The sequence below is a fragment of the Cololabis saira genome, chromosome 14 (genome assembly GCF_033807715.1).
Source record: "Cololabis saira isolate AMF1-May2022 chromosome 14, fColSai1.1, whole genome shotgun sequence".
NCBI lineage: Eukaryota > Metazoa > Chordata > Actinopteri > Beloniformes > Belonidae > Cololabis > Cololabis saira.
The window spans coordinates 24,229,245-24,252,378 of record NC_084600.1 but is presented as its reverse complement, the minus strand read 5'-3'; the positions used below and the strand labels follow the sequence as shown (position 1 = coordinate 24,252,378).

Below are 23,134 nucleotides of genomic sequence, written 5' to 3'. Positions count from 1 at the left end.
GACAAAATGCCCAGAATAAAATTAATCTATATGCAAAAGTCAGTACTTGGTGCAATCTGTCAGAACCTAGCACAGATTTGACTCTTTTTAAAGGAGACTGTCTCATGCTTTTATGGTTCCCATGATTCCAACACAGCACAAGGGAGTGTTTGGCTTTATTCACGTTAAAATACATGTACATTTTGAAGGAATAGTTTTGATTCTTAGGAAGTATAGTCTTGATCATCTGTTATATATATTTACTGACCTATCTGTGTATATATATATATATATATATATATATATATATATATATACATACATATATATATATATATAATTTGCATATTACTGAACAGCACTATATCAACTCAGCAATGAGGAAGCTGGACATGGGGCAGAGGCAACGAAAAGACTTGAAGAAGAATGACAAAAATAAAAACAAGAGGAAACAAAATACCAGCGAATCAAAACCTATAAGAAGACCTGAGCTAAAACTGGCAAAAGTTCCTTTGTGCCCTTTTAAATAGGATTCCAGTGTATTTGGATGAAAGAGAGAACGTTTGCTGTATTTCCCATTTGCATCTTAAAGAGACTGAGAAATAAATGTGAATGTTGTTAAAACTTTGCTGAAAACAGCAAGACTGGTGGTGTCTAAGATTTTGGTGCATATGCAGCAGCGGTTCTACAGAATGCTGAGTAAGAAGATGGGAGTAATGGTTCGGGCCGTACTTTGCAAAGTGTTTGCACAAGGTCGTGCAGAATGAAGAGTCAAACCCACCGCTCATCAAATGCCAGGTTTCTGTCAGCAAACTGCGTGAGCAGAGTCCTCTCCAAGATCTTCTTGGGTGCCTGGTTTTGGATAAAATAGACAATGATGTGCTGAAGTCGGTAGTCGTTCTCCGGTGACGTGTCCTCCTGGGCGTATCTCAGGAGTCGGGCGTACTCCAGCTTGATGGCCTGACCAGACAGACAAAATGTAGAAACAAATCAGCTGAAGAGGAATGAACATAAAAACAATCACTCAGCTCCACTTCGGTCAACAACTTAGGGTGGCCTGGGAAAGATTTCATTTTGAAATTAAATTAATTCTGGATATAAATCTTGATAAAGAAAAAACACTCTTACTCCTGTGAAGCAAATAACCAGATACCTTGTCTATTTTCTTTGAACAGTTCACAATGTGTCTTTGCAAAACAGATACACAAGAGAATCTTAACATGTATTTTAGGAAGACTGATTTTCTTTTTTCACAATCTGAAATGGAAACTATCACATTTGCCATTTAACAAAATTATAGCTGAGACGGTGCATTTCCTAAAGCATCATTGGCTATAACTCATTTCACTTTAGTTTCCCCTGCGCTTGCTTACGCTTTGTCCTTGAAGAGAAGAGGAATACAGAATGACCATGCTTACAAACCTAATTTGAATAATGTAGATACAGCCTAAAAACTGAGTTTCTCTTGAGTTAATATGTCACTGCAGCAGTTACTGTCCTTGAGTTTAGTGTTTTTTATCCTTCTCACTGCACTGAGCAAGTATAAAGTGGGCACAAACAAATCAAAGAAGAAGCATATGGAATAAGTGAAAGAGGAGTAAGGAGAGATAGAGGAGAGAGAGGGTGTACCTTAAAAAAGGCTGCCTCAGGACCATTCTTTTCATATATGCTGCTGGATTTGCCAATGGCCATAATTATACCCTGCATGTTGGGGGTCATCATTGTCTACCCAGGAAGCAGGAACCATGTTAAACAAAACAACAGGTCCTTGTGAAAAACTGAGAGAGGTCAATCTTCCACGTGCTCTCAGGCACTACCATAAAGCATACCGTGGTTAGGGCATGCAAAACATTACGTAGCAGCCCATGCATTGGTTAGGGTGAGGGACGCAGCCAGTCAAATCAATGGCAAAATGCACAATCCGGACAGAGATTATATAGGAATACTGTGGTTATATGGAAGCTGTGTGACATGGCTCACAGTGCAAGGAGAAAGAGGAGAAAGACTGCAATATTGGCTCTACAAAGGAAATTCAAAACTCATTATCCACTGCCTGACAAATAACGTTAAAACACTTTGATCCTATCATAAGTTCATGAAATTGGTGTCACGTGCATCTAATTTTGTGTCGGATTAATACAATTCATTCATATCATGACTGATGCTAGAATATTGGCTTGTTCCGCACTGTTACTTAAAGATGCCAACGTCAGGTTTCTGCTGAAGATCAACCTGCCAATGTGCTAAGATGCCGATTAGCTTACGTTTGGAAGGAAAGCCGAAAGAGAGGTTAGTCTCATTGCACGATAGTTTTAGCCTGAGTCCAGTCCTGAAATTGGTCAGCATACAGTGGCAGATTTTCTCAGGTGTGGAAAAAAGCCCATGTAGAGCCATGTGCAATGATTCAAACTGTATATATGAAACAGGCTCAGACTTCTGACAGCACAGAAAAGGAAGAGAAGATCTGTTGGGCCCCGAGCTACCTCGTCATCATACCCCCCCTCCTCTGACTCAATGACAAAGGTCCCCACATTGGGAATGGCCACCTCTACTGTGCGCTGGCCAAGAGACTCATCCTCTGTAACCTGGTCAGAAGGAGAGACTGGGGGAGTGCTCGTCTGGACCTCTGGCCGAAGGGAGGAGGGAGGGGGAAGTGACTGCAGAGAAAATGTGACAGATGAAAAAGGGAGGACTATTGGAAGGATGAGATATGACATCCTCAAGTGAAGTAAACATTGTTAGGCTGAGAAGGCTGATACTCCAACAAGGCATCATCTAAAAGTAGCTGGTTTTCTTGTAACAAATATGGTCAACTGGGTCCAAGTGAGATACGTTATTCATTTTGCCAACTTTTGAGAAAAGAATATCCATTTATCTTGCAGCTACATGCTTCATTGGGTGGGTTTCCATTAGCGAAGGCCAGGGAAAATACCTAGAAGTGTGTAAATACAGTTGTGTGGAAAAAGTGTCTTCCCCCTTCCTGATTTCTTATTTTTTTGCATGTTTGTCGCACTTAAATGTTTCAGATCATCAGACAGATTTCAATATTAGACAAAGATAACACAAGTAAACACAAAATGCAGTTTTTAAATGAAGGTTTTTAATATTAAGGGGGAAACAAATCCAAACCTACATAGCCCTGTGTGAAAAAGTGATTGCCCCTCCTGTTAAAACATAAATGAACTGTAGTTTATCACATCTTTGGAAAGATGAGTTCAATTATCTAGCCACACCCAGGCCTGATTACTGCCACACCTGTTCTCAATCAAGAAATCACTTAAATAGGACCTGCCTGACGAAGTGAAGTCGACCAAAAGATCCTCTAAAGCTAGACATCATGCTGCGAGCCAAAGACATTCAGGAACAAATGAGAAACAAAGTAATTGAGATCTATCAGTCTGGGAAAGGTAACAAAGCCATTTCTAAAGCTTTGGGACTCCAGCGAACCACAGTGAGAGCCTTTATCCACAAATGGCGAAAAGATGGAACAGTGGTGAACCTTCCCAGGAGGCCGGCCGACCAAAATTACACCAAGAGCGCAGCAACGACTCATCTAAGAGGTCAGTAAAGACCCCAGAACAACATCCAAAGAACTGCAGGCCTCACTTGCCTCAATTAAGGTCATTGTTCATGACTCCACCATAAGAAACAGACTGGGCAAAAATGGCTGCATGGCAGAGTTCCAAGAAGAAAATCACTGCTGAGCAAAAAGAACATAAAGGCTCGTCTCAGTTTTGCCAGAAAACATCTTGATGATCCCCAAGACTTGTGATGCTCTGGGGCTGTTCTGCTGCTTCAGGACCTGGAAGACTTGCTGTGGTAAATGGAACCATGAATTTTGCTGTCTAACAAAAAATCCTGAAGGAGAATGTCCGGCCATCTGTTCGTGACCTCAAGCTGAAGCCACTTGGTTTCTGCAGCAGGACAATGATCCAAAAAACACCAGCAAGTCCACCTCTGAATAGCTGAAGAAAAACAAAATGAAGACTTGGAGTGGCCTTGTCAAAGTCCCGATCTGAATCTGATTTAGATGCTGTGGCATGTCCTTAAAAAGGCGGTTCATGCTCAAACCCTCCAATGTGGCTGAATTACAACAATTCTGCAAATATGAGTGGGCCAAAATTCCTCCACAGCTGTAAAAGACTCACTGCCAGTTATCACAAACGCTTGATTGCAGTTGTTGCTGCTAAGGCTGCCCAACCAGTTATTGGGTTTAGCGGGCAAACACTTTTTCACACAGGGCTATGTAGGTTTGGATTTTTCTTTCCCCTTAATAAAAACCTTCATTTAAAAACAGCATTGTGTGTTTACTTGTGTTTATCTTTGGCTATTTAAATTTGTTTGATCTGAAACATTTAAGTGCGACAAACATGCAAAAAAAATAAGTCAGGAAGGGGCAAACTCTTTTTCACAGAACTGTATATCGTTCCTCTCAGTGGCTGCTCCTCTTACAACAGACCTGACGGGATGAGCTACTACTCCGTGCTACATGGTGGCGGTAGTGTACTACTTTAACAACCACCAACAATTGAATAATCAAAAAATGATGACGAAACCAAAGAAAAACAAGGCAGAAAAATGTGGAACAATGAGATCCACATTGAAGGAGCTGCGTTTCAGGCTGTGCTGAAGGGCCGAACCCAAGGCAGGGACGTGATTCCGCCCTGCATAAGCTCCCAGAAAGTCCCGTTGTAGGGCCATTCCTGGTAGAGGAGGCAGATGCCACGTTGAGGCCCTGCAGAGCTTCCATGGACCCTCGCTAATGGAAATTCCTATTAAATTAGCTTGGTGCTAACGTACCTTTGAGTGGTTTGGTCTTGTAAACTTCAACTCTGTTATTTTTTTTTTCTTTAAGCTCTTTAGAAGAAAATAGACCACAGGAGTGAACCTGTCCAGTTGTGTGATGCTCGTTATAACTTAACACCTTTATTTATACCATGTTTGTCAGCCAATAATAAAATAAAAGGCACGAAGGCTCACAAGAAGTTACTTTTTTTTTATTGCAATCAACTCTTAACTCCTGGGTTTATTCCAATTTACTTTCAAATTTTTTATATTTTGCAAACTGTTGTAACTTTTTCCAAATTAGGATCCAGACATCAACACAGCTTGTGGTGGCACCTCCAGTAACAACCTAATTGTACATTTATAACCTGTTATAGGCAATAGCCTTTTTTCATAAGGTGTTATAAATGAGATTGTAATTGCGTTCAAAATGTTAAAGCAGTGTTAAAGTTAACACATTCAAAATGTTAAAGTAAACGCCCTATTAGACGGACATGTCTTATTTAAATATTTTATCAAAACAACGCTCAAAAATGTTCATCTAACTTTTTAACCGTAGCTGATAAAATTAAAGACAAAACAAGAGCTCTAGCTGAATAATCTCAGTTTGTTGAATATAATCAAAGACAAATAGTGGGTGAGAATGTCTCCATGCTATGAGGGAGCTGCGGTGCGACTGAACGTTTTACATACAGCGTTCAATAAGGCTTCGGGGCTCCTCTCCTCCTGTTCAGCAGCAGCCCTGGAAATGGCCCTCTCTGTGTCCTCCTGCAGGTGTTTGGAGTCATTTGTGGGCGACGGCTGCTCCATGTACTCTGGATCCTGCTGGGGTGCTGCAGGAGAGTAATGGAACCATCAAAATGCTGTCAAGTATTTTCTTGTTATATTTTTAAAACTGGAGGAGTGCTGAGAGGGATAAGAAGCAAAGTGATGTCGTCTGCAGGACTGCATCCAGAAATGTCTCTTTTGACAGGTGTCTAGATTAAAATGCACTTTATTCAACAGTCTTCACACAAAAACTAAACCGGATTCAACCAGCTGTTGAAATGGAATATGAAATCTTGTGATGCATGGCAGAAGTTACAGCAGTAGGTCCCCAGCTGTGGTGGACGTCTGTCATCAGTTCAGTGTGGAAACATAAATCAACTTATGACTGGCTATGCGTAGATCGGGAATCAACTATCTTGTGATTAATGCTCCATTAAAGTGTGGTGGAGCAGTTGGTCATGGTATGTCAGAGCTGCCACAAAAGGAAGCCTTGTGAACATGGCAATCATTAAGCTTGGCAACACATAAAAGACATCATCACACTGTGCCACTAATGGGAAAAAAACCCAAGAAACTGATCCAACATGTCTAACGTGATCGCACTGTTATGCAATCCATCACAGCCCAATTTGAAACAGCTGAACCCCAATATTTAGGAATGCCTTTCCCCCATTTTTCCCCTTAAAAGTCTATAGGGAGGAAATTGTCCTTTCTTTTCATTTCTATTCCACGTATCAATACTCAAATCAAATATTCTAAACTGAAAAAGCCGTGTCATGACCCTGACCTGCGTTGTCTGGAGGGCTGGACTCAATACTCATGGGTTGAGGGGAAGAAGAAGAAGTGGAAGTGCTGGACGCTGCCGTGGCGGCAGCAGCAGCCGCCGCAGTCACGAGGGCGAGCTTCTCCTGCTGAGCTTTACGGGCCTGCAGGATATCCCACTCCTGGATCTCCTTGCCAAACTGCTCATTGTCCTCTTTCACATACTGCTTCAGGTCCGAAGGCAGTTTGTCCATGCCGCTGAGTACCTGGCCCGTTTCTTTGTCAAATTCTTCTACAAGAGAATTAAATAAACAACACTGAGATCTGGGGCCAATACATGAACACTTGTCACATATATGTTTTTGAACCAATTTTCCAGATAAATCAGGGGTTATTTGTTCCAGTAAAAAACTTTAATTAGTACAATTAGGTCAATATGCATTTGGAATGGGACCAAATGTCAGATTATACACATCAAAACTAGTGAGCAGTTTTAGGAATTACAACTATTTCATATGCAAAATCTCCTTTTTCGGGTTCGAAAACATTTGAAAAACTGCAGGTGATGAATACTGCTGTCCAGTTTCTTCATAAATTAACCAAATGTTGCTGTGGGCCACCAATGGACAGTCAAAAGAGAAATAGGCCAACTTCAGACTGCAAAATAACTAACCCTGGACAGTAGTGGAGGACTGCAGAATAATAATGTCAATTGTCTTTTCCATATGAAAATAAGAGACTTCATATAAAAAAAATAGCTAAAGTTCCTGCAAGTAATTTATGCTATTTTGGTTCAGCCAGATTGAATTAAAGATCAAAGCATCAACTTCAATTGCAGAACACTTAATTTTAAATCCAAGCAGTGTGGAGTTGTTGGGCTCGTTTGGGTTCCAAACTGGCCTGTACTGACGTTCCTGCGTGCTAAGATAAACACAACCACTTTCAGTATTTACACATGAGGACATATTTTTGGAAGCCTTCCATTTAAGAAAGAAAAACCCCACAGTGGTCACTGAAATAACTTAGAACGGAAAGAGGTATAAATCATTTATTGAAATCTGACAAATGAAAATGAAAAGTGCTGCTTTCGAATCATGGTTCAACAAGATTTTAACATAAACTAATGAGATTAACCAGCTGTACTTAAGTTTTGTGGTGTCTAATTGACTGAGTCAGTCTGGAACAGCGGCTTTTGATTGACACGACCATCAACTAATGCAAGACCAGGGGGGAAATAAAACAACAAAAACAGCAGAATGCTACAGAGCTGTCACCAGGGTTAAAACTACTGACTGGGAAAAACTAACTTTTAATTGTACACTGAGGGCATTTATGCGGATACCTTTTGTGCCATACAGCACAAAATGGCACAAATTATATACGTACTTATGAGATGCGATGGAATAGCATTAAATGTAGAGCAAAGTTCACAGGCAAGTAAAACAATTAATACGGCTACTTTCATTATGAGGATTCATTTAACATCTGAATTTCAACAGGGCTTCTTTTTAACATCTGTCTCCTATGTTTACCCGTCTTCACCCCCTTCATCATCTTGTAGCACATCAGTTGTAGGTGTGGCAGAATATGGCCACCGTGATTCTTTGTGTCCCACCCTAGTGAATGTTACCAGAGGCTTTACGTGCTGCGAGTAATGATGAAGTGTGCTAAACAAGGCAACAATTGATCACCACCAAAAGAATCCCAAGAAAGCTGGTACTGGCTGGATGATGGCTCATTTTTACCTTCTATGAGAAAAGGTTTCTTATCGTTGATGTACATGAGACAGTAGGCGCTGGCGTTGCGGTAGCCTCCGAACGAGTCCCTGACCAGCTCCTCCCACGATGACTTGGTGACTGAGATGTCGTTGTACTTCATCCAGCAGCGCTCGTGGGGGTCGTAAATATAAGCCCAGTAGTGGCCGGCATTGGCCTGGCCTTCGTGGACCAGGACTGCATGAAGCCGGTATGGAACCTTTAAAAATACAAAGGAAAATGTAAATTCTTTAGTATCATAAGGAGCTAATTATTTATTCATTTTCTAGATTCAGTGAAAGATTGATGAGTGGATTGCTCACCTGCATCATAGATTTGTCTGAGTACATCAGCTCAATGGTTCTGTGAATTCTAGTTATACTGCCCTGAAGATCTGCAGGGAATGGCATCATATATATTAGTTTATGAAGATCTCATGTTCACCTTTGTGCTAATGCATTGATGGGTAAAATCATGCTAAAGAAATCAGAGAGACCTACCACGGGTGTCATTTTCCACCTCGCTCCTCCAGCGATGCAAGCAACCCTCGAGCACCCTCAGCTCTTCTTCAGTGATGTGGCGAGGGGCGGGGTGCATGGGGAGATCGGGGGGTAGCCGGGACTGGGTGAAAGGCTTATGAATAGGAACTCTCTGCTGCTGCGCTGCAGTGGGGGCTGCGGTTGGACCTGAAGCCGGGGCTGGGCTCTCCAGGGGAGGCAAGGAGTCCTGCTCAGCTGTGCTGCAGGGCCAGAATCAAAATGAAGTTGGCAAAAAGCAGTGCAGATGGAGCAGGCAATACGATCAAAGAAGTTGCCAGGAAATTCATTGCTGAGGGAACTGCACGTACACACACACAAGGAGGATTGGGGCAAGAATATGAAAATGCACTAATACCCATGGATGCCCCGATTTTATCCCATATTAATTATCTTCATGTTCAGAACAATAAAAGCAAAATTAAAGACTATTATATAAAATTGTCCAAGCGTCACCTTAGACAGATTCAGTGGACATGGTTGTGAAAACAATGGACACGTTTGCCATAAAACTGATTAACCTGATACATTGTGTTAAAACCCTGGTGGATGAGAGTTGTTGAAAAATAAAGATTCATATGAAAACAGTAAAAGATCCAGGTGCACAAATTTCAAACAATTTTTCCTGCCTTTTATTTGTGCTGTTGCCAACCATTGTAGGCAAAATCATAGAGGAAGAAAGTGTGGAAGGCGCTGTTTTTTATTTTTATTATAATGTGATTTGTCAGATTCCTTAAAACAGCTGCTTTTATTTTAAATAAAGGCAACTCTGATGTATGTATCAGTCTGTTAAAATGACTGTAGCAGTTAGTAATACATATATGCTACTACCTGTGTCCAGTCTGACTTTTGTTGGCAAAATGTTACAAAAAAGCAACGGGGTGCAGTTATCATCCAGATTAATGTTATGGAGTGCATGTATGAAAAGGACAACTAAGTCCAAGGTGTCCAGACCAAACTGAGCATATGTGAAAACATCCCAACTTACCTTGGTTGGGGCAACTGCTGTCCTGTTGTGCCACCGGGGGGCGCTGATGTGTCGATGTCTTCTACTGGGGAGGTGCACACAGGCTTACTGGAGGCAAACTCCATGGCATACTGGAGGACATCGGCCAGGGGAAACCTCTTGGGGCCCGAGCCATAACTCAGATACCTAGGACGAAAGAAGAAACACACTGTTTCATGAGAATGGAGGAAAGCAGGGGGAGAACCAAAGAAGTGGAGAGTACAAAAACAAAAGCAGATGAAGAAGTCCGGAAGGGAAATCTTCTGCAGCTCTGCTGACCTTAGTGAAAGTCAACAGGTGTTTGAGAACAAAGTGTACCTCTCCAGTCGCTGCTGGAGCAAAGTCAGATGCTCCTTCAGCCTTCTGATCTCCTCCCTCTTGATCCTGGTTATTTCCCGGTTTCTGTCCATGTACCTACGCAAAACGCACACCACAGACGACTCTTCAGGGCAAAATCCACATGGGATGAATGTGTCACTTAAAACAGAGCCAAAGAAACGCTGGTGTTTCACCTGTCCATGTAGAGCATAGACGGGAACTCTAGCTTGTTGTGGATCTTCTCGGGACGTCCGAGGGCTTGATTGAACTCAAATCTTGACAGTTCAAAGGTCAACACAGGAGGGAGCTCTGTGAACCAGTGCTGAAAGAAAACATCATGTTGAAGTGATTTTCAAGCCAAAGTCACTTCCATCCAAACAAACAGCCATTTTATTTCAAACTAATTCATGTATATTTTCATATTAAGGATGATAATTATCTCCTTTATTTAAAGTAAAAACATCTCTCGTCTCTTTCTTGAATGACATTATGCTTTATAATTCATTTGTCTACATTTAAGTCATGCTAGGAACGTGGGGTTTGACAAAGCAACAACATTTCTCTTATGTCCTGAGAATCACACCCAACAGTGTACATTTACACAAAGATGTGGTTGTTTGGTTCTGCCGTTATCATCTCTGCTAATCAATGTACCATTTCATTCGATATGTTGTAAACAGAACTATTGATAAGGCTGCCTAACCTCCATGTCCTGTGTGGATGGCTGGTGTTTTTTAGAGGGCTGTGTGCCATAACCATCTGTGTACTGTTCTGGTAATTAGCTGCTTCCAGCTGCTGTGGGAGACGGTAGTGAAGGCGACAGCCAAGCTGAGGTCAAATTAAAAATATCTCAAATGTCCTGTAAGGGTAACGAGGTCAGCACTCTGATGAGGATCCATTCCATCATTTACCTGGATCCCATCTCATACGGCGTTCTTTCTTGTTGTGATACGTACGTGTAAAGCAAATGTTTCACTTCCAAATATTAACAGCTGCACATGTTCTTCAAGAGCCACAAGTTGAGCACGTCCTTCGTAGCTCTTTATCACAGTATGTGTTAAGATCAGTAAATAAATAATAAATGATACTTTTAGATAAATGATATGTGATACTGGCTAAGAATTGAGATGTCACTATCATTTGTATACAGATAAAAATATTCACACACAGGTGGGATGAAGAGATGAAATGTAGGATTTAGTGGCGATAATTAATGACTCATGAAGAGCTAATCACTGGGGTCACATCCTCATGTTCAGGATGGTCAAAGTCTTAGTCTTTGTTGTTGACTTTGTCACCACTGAAATCCTTTTTACTTTTAAATATTAAAAACAACTCAAGAGGTTACAGAAGAATGAGGAATGAATATAAGGGTGCTTTCACACCTGTACCGTTTCAAGCAGTTGTTCCGATACAGGGAACGTTTCCCCCTAAAGATCGGAACGTTTGGTATATCTGAACACAGCAATCGCGCTCTGAAACGGTACAAAACAAGCGTTCCGAGATCGCCTAGGAGAGGTGGTCTCGGCCCGATTCCAATCGAGACCTGAAACGGTTAATTTTTTTTATTTGGAGTGAGAACATAATCAACACAGCAACCGAGACAACTCCATTCATGTGTATGTGCGACCGCGGCGCAAGGAGAGGAGTCGATCCAGCCTCCACCAACTCCTCTCCTATTGGACGTGCGAGATGTCTTCCCAACACGGCACAAATTAAACTTTGTTTGAAATTAAACAATGTTCAATTCGGGCAGGGTTTGCGCAGCGCCGCAAACCCGGCTGCAGCAGGCGGCCTCTCGTCCGCTGCCGGGCTCCGCTCTGCGCCGAGCGCACATAAATGAATGGGTAAAGTCTGAATTATGGTTCTGCGTTAAATCGACGCAGAGCCTACGCCGTACTCTACGCCGTAGGCTCTGCGTTGGTGTAACGCGGACCATAAATCAGCCAAAGCCAACGGCTGCGGTCTGCGCTGAAAGGGGCGTGTTGTTTATCCCGGGGTGCGGAAGAGGAAACTCCTTCCGCGTTCATTTGACCAATCAGAGAGCAGCTGGTTAGCGCATGGCATTTGTTAACAGCTTTGAAACGGTACAGACGTTTGCCTTGTGAACACAAACTCCACGAACGAGAAACGGAACAACTGTATCGGTTCAGCCCCTGAATCGGAACAAAACAAACGGGCCACAGGTGTGAAAGCACCCTAAAACAAAATAGGGAATTTGAAAAGGAGCTCCCACATCACGTTCATGTAGTCACGGTGGAAACACAATCATTACGAACAAAAGTGGGCTCACTCTTAAATAAATGACCAGGGAGAAGAAAATTCAGCTGACAAGTACACATCCAACATATTCAGCGTTATTCTACATGACAGGACTCAATTAAAAAAAAAGAAAGAAAGGTGTCAATCTCCAGTAAATCTGTCTACTTAACATCAGGTTAAGAAGTGAAATCAGGTTGCTTACTGGTTCTAACCCTCTCAGGTACCTGGCAATGATAAGTACTGTAAACTTTTCAGAAACTGAGATAAACAGAGATAATCCAGAAACACGGTCACTCCCTCCTGTGCTCACCTTAGTCAACAATCAGACTACCATAACTTGCATGTTTTTGGCATGTTTCTGGAAGTAAACAATGTAAAACTACAAAACTCTTAAGGGCCTTACACACTGGTATTTATTTGCAGAACATTTGCCGGTCCCGGTGCCTGGATGTAAGAGCTGCTTTCTGCAAAGGTATAAAATCTGATCACCTCTTTTTCTCCACCTCCCGAGGCAGACAAAAAGGTGTAAAAAAGGAGAGACCAGCTGTGTATGCCAGGGCCATCCCCCCATTCCCAAGTGTGAGAATTTAACAACTTTCTGATCATGTTCAACATGTGCCAACTATAGTCGTGAGCCCAGAGGAGCCGCACTTCGCTCCAGGGAAGCGCAGCGCTCATAGTTAAAACCGCTCTCAAATGAAACAGTCACTGCTGAGGAAGACCCGGATACTTCCACCTGGAGGAGCCGCAACGCTTTTGTTTGCTGTACTGATGCTGTTCATGCAGCTGAATCTGCTCTAACACATCAGTGCGCTGCACACAAACACAAGCACCGCCGCTCTCTCGCCCACCTACCTCTCATGCGCACTTAGACACACTCGTTAAAAGGACATTACAATCGTATAAACAAAGTTGACAGCGTAATCTACTCTGCTATGATTATTTCATTAATTATTTACCAAGAACGCAATGAACGTGACGAGCACACGACCTCAAGTCACACTTTGTTTCTGGAATGCCGGTGTCGTGTATGTAAGGACACACGTTTGCAAGACTTTTCTCTTCCTTGGGCCAGTATGTAAAACCCAATGGAGTAAAAATGGTGGTCCACTTTTAGTTAGATGCTACAGAACAGCAGTGTGTAAGCGCCTACAGAGAAGGGGCCCAAACATCCAGGTTGTTGTGAGATGACAGAGCTAACCAACGTGCCACCCTACCCTGCAGTATTGACCTATTTATATTTCTTTCTGTCCACAACTAAAAAGAAATTCAGAGAAAAATGACTATTATTTCACTTTGGCACCTACCTCTTGACCGGATCTGGCAGAATTCTCTGCCGAGTGCAGGGACTCAATCTCTCCCTCAATCATCGCTGCTTCGAGACATTCGTGGAGGTCCTTGAAGCCGTTCACCTGCAGGGGGTACTGCCCAAACATCTCCGTGTTTTCAAATTTTTTCCCTGCAGAAATTCACATACAAGAGACATAGATACAGTCATGTGGGGAAAAAAATACATTCTATAATCCAGCCTCTTAAAATGAGGGATATTCAACGTGAGATGAAGATCACATGACAGGTTGACAGGACAGGCCATGCTTGGGATTATTTATAACAAAATAAAAAGGCAAAGCAGGGCATGAAAGATTAGACATCTCAACATTCAACAGTTTGTAGAAGTCACCTTAAGAACTTATAACCTCGAGTAATAGTGAAGTCATCTTCAGTTTAACATTAAAAAAGAGGCTTCAGTTAACCAACTTTGCAGGAATCCATTAACATGTACAACTGTTTTTTAGTGTTGACGATGACACCTTGACCACTGAAACAAATACAGTACTCATTTCTATTTAGTTCAGTTTATTTCCCCCCGGCATTCCACCATGGATTTGCTGGTGTGCTTGGGATCATTGTCCAGTCTTTTGTCGCTAGTACGATGTTAACACAAACTACGCCAGAACAGGCTCTCAAAGTGTATGTTTTTACAGCAGCGTGCCCAGTTGCTAAATGAATCATGTGCATATGCAGCACCTGGCTGAAACTTACCCCTAATTCCTATGGACAAATTAAGGGCTGGAATATACTTGCAAATTGCCCGTGCGTTCACGTCTGTTTGCATACACAACCAGCCGAGTTGTGGAGGTTTGTTGGCTCAGTACTGTGTGGCCTGTACGTGTGATACCAGTGGCTTCCGCTTGGGGGCAGAGTGTACCCTCAGTTTAGAAAGTACAACCGTAAAACATCCAACAAGGAAAGTGTTAGAGGAGAATGTAATCCATGCCGGAGGAGCAGTGAAGCAGCAGAATATCCTGTTTTAGATGCCGTTTAAGTGGCCTAGTCAGCATTTGGCCAACACTGGGTTAGAACAGACTGCCAATTCCTTCACTAGGCTGCATAGCATGACGATGACTGCTGAGGAAGTCATCTTCAAGAGTTGTCATGGATGTGAAATCGAGCTACGGAGAACAACATTCTTTTGTTGAACCAGTACATATTTGTACATATTTTGGAAAATTTTGCATGAGCCTAAATGGAAATATTCTTGCTTTTGGAGCTAGCGTCCAGTGGCCAGTCGAGGAACTGCAGTGTTTGTTACCTCAACAAATGTATTGAGGTTGACCTCAATACGTTAAGTAAAGTTGTTGGCACTTGGGCAGGACACTGATCCCCACATTCCTCCCCAGTCTGCTCATGAGGATGTGGTTATAAATAAAATCAAATCAAAGAACTGCTGCATGTAAAGTGAGCATGTAACAGGAGCTCTGAAGTGTGAGTGTTTTTGTCTGAATGGGTAAAGGAGAAGGACAAAGTAAAGCACTTTGTACAACGAGGATTAATGTCTGTATGTCTGTCTAAATGGTATTTGCCCCATTACTCCTTTGATCTAGTTGTAGCTATGATGTACCCAGAACTCTGAGTTTATCTAGGACAGGTTTACTCAGCATTCCCTGGATCATAACTGCACAAGCTGACGCTTTTAGGCTCCCATCTGTGGAATAAACTTTCTAGATTACATGAGATTTGCCAAAACTGTTAATTAAAATGTTGGCTTAAACATTTCTGTTCAATGTAGCTTTCCCATAATTTGAGTTTCATGTATATGGAAAACAATAACTACCAGCTTACTTGATCTTTCAAATGAAAATGTGTGACTTCTAAATATCTATTTTCAGCTTTTTTTTTATGTTTTATGTTTTCTTTTATGACCTTTCTACTTTTTTAGTTACCGGTAGTTAGTTTTAGTTTGAGTAAATACTTATTGGTTTAACAATGCTTTAAGTATTTCTTTTGTTTTAATGTCTGATATAAAGATCATTGAACTGGCTTTGTGCAACACAAATAAAGTGACTTTGGAAATGCAGGGAGAAGGAATGAAAACGCACGGAAAATAGACATTTCATAATCGAAGCAGCTTTTCATGATCAGCACTCACTCATCGTGAGGACTTAAAAACCTCTGCACCAACTACTAATGATAATTACACCAACACCCCAAAAAAAGGGAGGAGTAGTGGCTAGCGGACATACAGATGAGGCTTTAAGGACATTTTCTAAGCCACACAATCCGGTGGTCCAGGTTTAGATGGCTCTGGGCCAGTATTGTCATGCATAATAAACACAATGTCAATCAGCCGTCAAGGTCTTCTACAATCAATGTAACCGCTCTGCTGTTTTACATGGACCACATCTCATTAGGACAAGGTCACCTTTCTTTACTAGGGGCAAGGACTTGCTTTCTTTCTGGATGCTGATATCAGGCCATGCTTAAGTTTAATTTCTTTGTAATTCCCCACCTAATTATTCGTTTTTCTCCATGTTTGATTAAATCAAACATCCCATCTCACCTTCCAATACGCCAACAGCAAGGAAGCGGCCGTAGAAAAGTTCCACCATGGGGTTCTTTGGCCTCTCTTCCTCCCTGGATAAAAGAAAAGCACCAAAAACCTATATGCATACATGTAAACACATACTATACATACATGTACACAAACATACATATTATACTTGTACTAAACTGTATAGTCGTATTTTTTAACTACTATTTTTTCCCCACAGTATACACCTTGGGGAAAGCTGCTCCTAAAGGTTTACCTGTCTTCTTCAGCTTTCATCTGGAAAGCATCCTCCAGCCAGTCCAACAGCTTGTGGGTGAACTCGCTTACGTCCTGCTGTTGATATAAATAGAACATTTATGGTACTATCTCTATGACAACTGGCCCACAACTACAGTACCGTATGGCAACTACACACATAAAAATAAATGTGTTTCAAAATCTGTGTCATTTCTGTTATTTGCTGATTTGCGCCAGGTTGGAATATAGGCTGACTCAAGCTAGTAGCGAGGTTTATCAGACTGGCCAACATGTAAGGGAACCTGCACGCCCTAAAACTGCCATCTTATGCACATCAACGGCACCGAGCAATTCAGGTCAGTGCAAATCCAACCTGACTAACACACATGAGATTCATGACTGATGAGTACAGAAGTCGAAACGCTGACAGACGCTAGCTGCTGCAGAGACACTGGCTCAGGGAAAATGCCTATAAAAGACAAAAAACCTTAGTAAATATAAAAAGGATGACACTAAAGGATGGCAAGTTCTTTAACTTAGGTTAAGTTTAAAAGGCATAACGTCAGCATTATCCAAAACCTCACAAGGAATCACGGAATACAAAAATCTAACTAATTAGTTTGAATAATAAGATAAACTCATAAAACAATAAGAGACTGTTCTGAAAATACTTAGACATCATATTTTCAATAATTTAACAATAAGACACAAGAAGGTTAAACTATCTTTTAAAGAAAGAAAAAAAATACATTTGTTTGTTTTCTTTTGTAACAATGAATGAAATTTAACGCTGGTGTTATATGAATACATCTGAGTTTCTGGTTTGCCATCAGGAAGTAAAACTAAGGACTGAAGGCAGAGTTTTTAACAACTTTCACAAGCCTCTCAAAAGCTACATCTGCCAGCCAGTTTGTTGTAAAATGCTTGTGTCCCCGTGACTGGGAGGGAATGATTCAGGAGCAGCAGCATTATCTCTGACCTGCCAGCAAAGCAAATGTCGGTGTGTTCATTAAGTTATGGCAGAATGATGCTTACCTGCTGTGACTCATTGGATTTGAAGGCGTCTTTGAGAATGTCCACAGCCCGAGACGGATCCACGTACTTCCTCTTGGAGCCCACCATGAGCGAAAACAGGTTCCTCAGCTCCTGCATGAAGGGCAGGTACCTGTGCTCCTGGTCAGAGGAACACATTCACAACAGGGATACATGGATTCATTTAAAAGCACATTAGCACATTATATATATATATATAGATAGATAGATAGATATGAGGATGAATATAGCTCAGGGGTAAGAGTGGTTGTCTGTTTGTTGGAAAGTCTGTAATTATAGCCCCATTTTCAGGCATCCACATGTGGAATGGAACTGAAATCCACATACATCAGTGTATAACTGCATAGTATCAGAAACGTACACCCCATGTGTGTATTGGGTCAATGTGGCTTGAACTATAAAAGTACAAGCGGTGAACAAGACAGCCAATGTGCTACATAAACGCAGTCCATTAAATACTCAATTAGTAAATGCAATCAAGTTGTAGTGCTGACAGTGCTGTAACGTATCGGCCAGATGCAGCACAGCCTGCAAATATAAAATTACAACACAACTACTAAGCAGGAAAATCAATTGCATGGCAAATTTAGACTTTGATGCCATTTTGTTCCTTTCAAACCCGATTCTGATACCAAAGTCTGATCCTATACCAGTGTTATTTTCTTTTCTTTTTTCAGTGAGCAAATGAAACAATAATAAACAATAACTAATTACATAAAAATATCCAGGACTTAATCATAATATGCATGTGTGAAAGAAACAAAATATAATTTCATATGAGCAACTACATTTTTCAAAAAACAGAAAGACTTAACCTAATATTTGGTTAAGTTGATTTTTGACTTGTGCAATTGTTTTGAATAGGGTGATAATATGTTTGTGATATTTTTACATCCCAGCGATGCAACTTATCAGCACCGGTCACGTATGTTGGTAAGGACACACTGATGCCAGTGCGTGTCTGGAGACGAGTGCCAAAGCTTTAATGCTGAGTTTATAAACAGCAACAGATCATTTCTGCCTAATATATATTTAGAACCAATTAACAGTTAACAAATCTCAGTTGCTACCAATAATTATACTGATGGGTTGAATTGGTAATAAATACTTTCTTCATTTAAACTGAATCAGTTGCCATGTGGGTCAAGTTTTAAAAGCCCTTTTGTTTCTGTATTCTTTTTTAAGCTGACCAATGTCACTGTAACAAAGTAGTAAAATTGTATTTGTTTTTTTTGTACTTTGCTAGTGTAAAGACTAAATTAAAAGCTCCAAAAATCCCAAACTTAAGTAAAGTGATTAGAACAGCAGACCTAAGATGAAGAGGTGAAAACCTCACAGAACACTTCTAATGTACAACAGAGGCTTAGACCAGATTAGCAACAGGGTGCCAACTCCACGGAGAACAACCCTCCAGGGAAAACATGGGGGAAAAAAACGACAACCGCGACAGACAAATCCAACCTGTATATTAGAAAAAACTAAACAAATTTGAGCATCCTTAACTAATTTGGTTTGGAAACAAAACCCTTCAGTAAAAACCGGCATCCAAACATACAGTATGTGTCATTCAAGGAAAATCTCCTGCTCATCCTCTGCATTATTTTCTGCAGTGATGGAGCAGCTATGAGGCCAATGCCAGATCTACAGATCTGTAAATGTCAACCCTGGGCTTTTTGAAATACCTTGTCCTGTTTGTCAACTGTGTGCAGTAAGCTACTTTGCTCCTTATAGAGTAAGTAAAGGAGATCTGGTAACAACAGGTCACTCAAGAAGCTTGTGAGGACGCATTACCATGGCAGGTGTGAACACAAGTACTTGCCCTGTTCACTTGCAGCAGATCCCAAACTGCCTCCAAGAGTTTAGTCTCCATTTTCTACTCGCTGCCACACCTTGTAGCTTGCTAGCACTTAGTAAAGTGACTCTCCAAGGAAAAAATAATAATACACTTTAGTGGTCTTAAGACACAACTACACAGCTTCTAAGTGGTGAAGCCCGTGTCTAAAAGCTAAAACGTGATGTACAGGAGCTGCTATGATACGAACACTGGATGCAATCAAGACTAATTGCACAGGAAGCCTCCAGGGTTTTTACTGACTGTGCTATTTTATACAACTAAATGGAGACGATAAGAGGTCTGTTTTTAAACCTCCAAAGCAAAGCGGCTGCAGGGACTGGGATGCCATGAGCTGATGATATTACTGCACCTTCACTTGCACTCGCGGCCTTACCTTTTGGTTGCGAGGCAGTTCTCTGGCTGGTGGTGAGTAGTGAAGGACCAGTCTCTGGAACTCCAGCAAGTTGAAAAGAGACTTGAGGTTGAAGAGAGGAAAGTTCATAAATAACATTAGAAAATAGGAATCGCTAAATATTAAGTTGTGAGGATGTGGAACCAATGATTTCAAGGCAGTGTACAAGAGAAAAAAAAAGCATGATCATGTCCTTTACAAGACATTACATTACTCAAAGAATGGATGTTTCACACATACACACACAAACATATATATATAATTATGGGATGTAGTATACAAACTGGTCAACTGAACACTGGAAATTCTCCCAGCGTAACAAACCCTCCAGATACTGTATTATCACATACTACAAATATCATGTAATTGTTCACATACTTCATACTGTGTATTGCATTTTCAAAAAAATCAGCACACTAGTTGAATGGTGTGCAGCTTCAAATCCACCAAATTACTTATAAAGATATTATCCCCAATATTTATACTCAGTTTGTTGGGATTTGCCACATCCAAAACAACATGCCCATATTTGGAACTAGGATTATCAAATTTTAACATCAAATCAGCATTAGGACAAATTAACAGTTCTCAAAACATACTTTATTAGGAACAGAGAAAGTTGTTTACTCCTGTTCTTCTATGTGCAGATTGGGCAGGTTTAAGCAGTGCTCTTCTCTGTCAGAGTAACATTACACACAGAAGCAAAACACCATGTGATGGTGTATCCAGTGGTCCTTTGGCATGTTTCACTACCAGCATTTTGCAATAAAATTCCCCTGGATTCCTAACTGCTTCCACCACAGATGACTCTTTAAACTGGGATTACTGCATCTGATAGATATATTGATATATTAAATATATCAACATACATATATAAGTATATATATTTATAATGTGAAAAAAAAAAAGATTGTGCTAGCCTGTTGGCCAGTTAATAAACTAAAATTTCCACTGACTTTCATCCCGTGGGGGTTTTAATAAAACTGTAACAGTTTTCAAGACTTAACGAAACAAAAAACAGCTGGATTTGAGTGTTTTCCAGTGGTTCTGTTTGATGAAAGTTCTGAGGTTCTGGGGCGCGAGAAGCTAGGACTTAAAACTATACATACAGCAAGCTACAGATACAGAACTTTTTTTTTAAAAGCGGTGCAATGTCCCCTTTAAGAACTACAAAGGTAAGATCTCAGTGCTATTAATAAAATTATGCTAATACAAAGAAAACAAATATTTGAGAAATGTTAAACTTCCAGCAGAAGAAAGTGTAGAGATAAAAAAAAAAAAACTTTAACAAGGAAATTTCCAGTCTTTGTTTTGTTCTTGTTTTTGCTCACCTGTATGACAGCACTAAACCAGCAGGTGTTGCCGACATTTTTCAGACCCACTGGGCAGTTATCTACCCTCTTTCGGTCATGTGGGTTGGGGGAATCGCTCCATACTTCAGTGTGGGTCCGCTTTAGACTTGCCTTGTTCTCTGCTATACTGGCCTCCAAAACCCTAAAACCAATCGGAGAACAAAATCACGGTCAGGCAATTCAACTTAATAAAACTTAAATAATCCCCAAAGGGAATTAGTGTGTTTTAGTAACTTTCATTATCTACATTTCTTCAAAGAGTCATGATAGATGATCATGGCAGTGGGCAAGAAGGATCTCCTGTAACTATGTTGCAGTAGATCTAAAGACATGCCGTTGTTGACTCACTGTATTGTGAGGATGATACTTATGGCGCTTTCCCACTAGTACCTACTCAACCCGGCTAGACTCGCTTTTCCACTAGGGGTCTAATGTGCCGAGTAGATACTTTTAATGTAATTACTCTGCCGAGGTTCTAAGCGGGCTGAGTCGGGCTGCATCTGATGTCATCACACTACACACCGATTGGTCGGGGGGTTGGAGTCAGACGTCTGAGTCAGGAGGTGGAAATCAACGAAAGAGCGACTCTGACGGCGGATTCTTGTTCATTTTATTCAACAGGCAATGGCAGCGCAAAAGTCTGTTTCGTGATCCAACTCTGAGGTGCAAATGTTCATAAACCTGGTGGCTGAGGAGAGAATTAAAAATAGATCTAGACGGGCGATAAGGAACGACAAGATCCAGCAGGCGCTCTGTCTCTTCATAGCTGCTCGCGGCTCCCAGCTGACTTTTCAGCAGCGCCGAGACAAACTTAAAAAAATTAAAAAGCGTTGCCGCTTGAGGCTTCTCTCACTCTCATTTTTTAACTTGATATCGAACACAAATCACAGACCCAGCAGCACATCTATATCTTCCCCTCCAGGTTCTACATCTTTAGTGTTGTTGTCTTCTTCGTATAGATCACACGATCAAATATGTCACAGCAGCTTCGCACCAACCCGCCTACTTCTGCTCCAGATGCTGAATTGTTATGGAAAAGAAACCAGGCCGAGTTGAGATGAGTAGAGCCGAGTAGGTACTAGTGGAAAAGTGTCATTAGTGTCGTTCATTATGATTTTTTATTTTGCGAAGCACCCTTTTTTTTTTCTCCCCACACTCAGCTATAGAGCTTCTAGAACAGAGCTGGGGCCTCATGTACAAAACGTGCGGCGGATGTTCGAAAAGTGATTTGAACGTAGAAAGTTGCGTTCTTTCACGCACAAATCATGTCTGGCGTACGCACTTTTCTGAGGTTTTGTCCGTTGGCGACTCTCACTGGTGATGCAGTGAAGTGCAGAATATGAGGAAACGTGACGTCAGCAATAAGTTCACGATCACATGAAGGCCACGACAGTCCCCACATCACCAAATAAGTTACACAAGAGTGGAGCTGCAACAATCTCACAATCAACCACATGAACGTATGTATTGGCTCCGTTAGAGGAACCTGCTGATGCATCAGATCACACCGATCTGCTGGTCCAGGACTAAGACTGGATCATCAGCTGGTTCAGGTACCAAGAGGATCTTCTGGATCTCTGCCCTGAACTGGACCAGCTGCTCCGGTTCAGACCAACATGATGCTTTCAGCTGGAGCTGCTGACAGGTCGGACATCTCTCAGTCGCCATGACGACCGTATGGGACAACTACTCGAGATAAATCCAGATCTTAAAACATCCCATAACTGTATTTGAACAGAAAACCATTAAAACACATTTTGCATCAAAGAACTGGTTCTGTAAAGTTGTCTTCTAAAATAAAACCAACGTGTCTCTGAAATGTTAGTTGGTACGAACTGATGTGACTCGGCAATGAATGAATAAAGTTGTTATTTATCGAGTCGGCTGCAGGACTCCAGAAAGTGTTTCTCCAGTGATGGACCGGGACCCAGACCCAGACCGGTCTGTCCTCCTACAGCTGCAACAGCGACTTTGTTCTTTATTTCTCACGTTTGCAACTCGATAATCCCGTTGGTACAACTTGTCTTTATTTCTGCAGCAGAGGAATCAGATCGTAATGCTTCATGTTTTAAATATAAGTTTATATTGTTCATATTGTTATACTTATGAGAGTGGTGATCGCGGACATCCACAATGTGTAAGACTCAATAAACGTGTACATTGGGCTTAATCCGTTAGTATATAATACGCTTGACCAGGGGTCACCAATCCTGGTCCTCGAGGGCCGGTGTCCCTGCATGTTTT

The 23,134-nt window shown here is 41.3% G+C and overlaps 1 protein-coding gene across 3 annotated transcripts in view; it reads right to left on the bottom strand.

The window, feature by feature from the left end:
- The window catches only part of usp25 (ubiquitin specific peptidase 25), a 41,666-nt gene that overhangs the window by 6,372 nt on the left and 12,160 nt on the right, over positions 1-23,134 (bottom strand). The window contains exons 5-21 of one of the 3 annotated variants that reach the window (XM_061740226.1): positions 20,870-21,032; positions 19,521-19,601; positions 17,275-17,412; positions 16,259-16,335; positions 16,012-16,085; positions 13,478-13,629; positions 10,103-10,230; positions 9,909-10,004; positions 9,573-9,737; positions 8,549-8,787; positions 8,372-8,442; positions 8,040-8,268; positions 6,320-6,586; positions 5,458-5,597; positions 2,463-2,636; positions 1,609-1,704; positions 761-939 (exon numbers count right to left, since the gene is read on the bottom strand). In XM_061740226.1, coding sequence (XP_061596210.1) covers positions 761-939; positions 1,609-1,704; positions 2,463-2,636; positions 5,458-5,597; positions 6,320-6,586; positions 8,040-8,268; positions 8,372-8,442; positions 8,549-8,787; positions 9,573-9,737; positions 9,909-10,004; positions 10,103-10,230; positions 13,478-13,629; positions 16,012-16,085; positions 16,259-16,335; positions 17,275-17,412; positions 19,521-19,601; positions 20,870-21,032 — 2,469 coding nt within the window. The remainder of the gene's footprint in view (positions 1-760; positions 940-1,608; positions 1,705-2,462; positions 2,637-5,457; positions 5,598-6,319; positions 6,587-8,039; positions 8,269-8,371; positions 8,443-8,548; positions 8,788-9,572; positions 9,738-9,908; positions 10,005-10,102; positions 10,231-13,477; positions 13,630-16,011; positions 16,086-16,258; positions 16,336-17,274; positions 17,413-19,520; positions 19,602-20,869; positions 21,033-23,134) is intronic. The other 2 variants (XM_061740227.1, XM_061740228.1) reach the window with 2 other exon arrangements.